General features: G+C 57.9%; 1 protein-coding gene across 1 annotated transcript in view; it reads right to left on the reverse strand.

Annotated features, from left to right (window-relative positions):
* Positions 1-348: 348 nt before the first annotated feature.
* LOC138920979 (ral guanine nucleotide dissociation stimulator-like) overlaps positions 349-1,870 on the reverse strand; it is a 6,874-nt gene continuing 5,352 nt past the window's right edge. The window contains exons 9-11 of the mRNA XM_070252758.1: positions 1,777-1,809; positions 1,284-1,405; positions 349-1,078 (exon numbers count right to left, since the gene is read on the reverse strand). Coding sequence (XP_070108859.1) covers positions 877-1,078; positions 1,284-1,405; positions 1,777-1,809 — 357 coding nt within the window. The 3' untranslated portion in view covers positions 349-876. The remainder of the gene's footprint in view (positions 1,079-1,283; positions 1,406-1,776; positions 1,810-1,870) is intronic.

Genomic DNA, 1,870 nt, shown 5'->3' on the forward strand with positions numbered 1-1,870 from the left:
GGCAGGACGTGTGCTAGGGACAGGCACGTGCTAGTTTGACAGACACGCCCAGCTTAGTGCTTGTGGCTCTGGCTGAGAAAATGCCTCCAACCGCTTAGTCCCAAGAGGTCGGAGGGGCCATCTCTGCTCCTGGACAGGGTGAACCACACTGCAATGATCCTGTCCTCAGCGGGAGGGGGACTTGGGCATGTCCTTCAGTAGCCAGGGAGGGGACTGGCACTTCTCCCTTCTCCACATAAACTGAGCTGCTCACTCTGGGAGATTTCTAAATTCGAGGAGGAATGTGAGTTTCTGGATCTGGTTTCCATGAGTGCTGCGAGCGAAAGACTCACACCTCCACTCCCAGGATTAGAAAGAAGCAACAATTTAATATAATACTCAAACGGAGCATTTACCATTGACAACAAAATAAGGCCCCGCCAAATAGGGAAATAGGTGCTGGGCAAAAGGGGGGAGGGAGAAGAGGGGTTGGTGCCTTCCCTCGTGGCCAACAGGGGACCCCAAGAAATGGATCACAAAGTTCTCCTCATCAGAATCAGGGGAGGTGGCCCTGTGCACCCTGAGTGTCAATGCTGTGTCCCCGCTGTAGCTCAGCTGGTCTCAGGAGGGTCATCGACCACCACCACTGGGCCCTTGGTTGGGGGTCTGGTGTCTGGAGAAAGAGAGGCATTTCCTGAGTGGCCTGCCCTGGAACCACAGTGCACACCCCATCCCGGCCCCCACTGCTCTCTGTGCTCCAGCCCTGTGCTCAGTGCTCAGTCAGCCAACAGCACCCCATCTGTCCCTGACACAGGGGCTGATATTTAGAGTCACCCATTTCACAGAGGAGGAAACCAATCCCAGGAACGTGAGTGCAACCGCCCAGGACAGGACTGCTCAGCAGTGGAGCTGGAACCCAGGGCCAGCTGTCTGCCTCCCCAGGCCCACACTCAGCCTGAATGTTTCCTGAGCCCGTGGATTCAGCCACTGCCGGTCTAGACACTCATTCTGCCCTGAGCGGTTCTTCTTGTGTTTGAAGAAGAGTCGAATCTTTCTGACCCAGTGGTATCGGGGCTCCAGCTGGCAGGACAGGCTGTAGCTACGGGACAGAGCAGAGCTGGGAGCTCTCAGGAGCCACACATCACATGTGCATCCTGGAGCCTGACAGCAGCTGGAGTCGAAGGGCCCCAGGGGTCGCCATGCAACCAGATCTGAGGCTGACCATGGAGCCATGGCCATGGGTTCTGGAGCTGGTCAGCAGAGAGAGTCTGCCCTGCCCTCCCCCAACTCCTGACCCGACTCACCTCTCCTCCTTGCTCAGGGGCTCCACGGCCTGGAACCAGGCCCCAAAGTGCTCGTCGGGCTGCACGGTGTACAGATTTGCAGCCTCCTGGAGCAGCTCGATCTCCTCCATCAGTTTGAATTGCTAGGACAGAGCAAGCACAGGATGCCTACAGGGCCTGAGTGGGGGACCCTGAAGGGCTCGTGGAGGGGTGAGGAAGGGGGCAAGGGGCCAGTCTGGGGCCTTTGCCCACTTGGGAACCCTCCCTCCCTGTGATTCCAGTCAGGACTTGCCTGCTCTCACACTTGGCTCAAAATAGCTCCTCCTCCAGGAAGGAGTCTTTGATGCCAGCCCTTCCCCCACCCACCAATGCCATAGGATCCCTAGCTCTGTATATCGAACTGTGCAAATAAATGTTCCACCCTGGGGATTGGGCCAGAGGGGGTCCTGCCCACTGCGGGGTGTCTCTGATTTCCAACCCCCACCCTCCCCACCGGGAGGCCACAGCCGCTTACTTCATTCCATTTCCGACAGTTGAGCACATTGCCCTGGAAAGCAGACAGCCGCAGTCCATCAGAAACAGCCCCCTTGGCCAGCACTAGCCCCCGT

This window comes from Equus caballus, chromosome 27, assembly GCF_041296265.1.
Source record: "Equus caballus isolate H_3958 breed thoroughbred chromosome 27, TB-T2T, whole genome shotgun sequence".
NCBI lineage: Eukaryota > Metazoa > Chordata > Mammalia > Perissodactyla > Equidae > Equus > Equus caballus.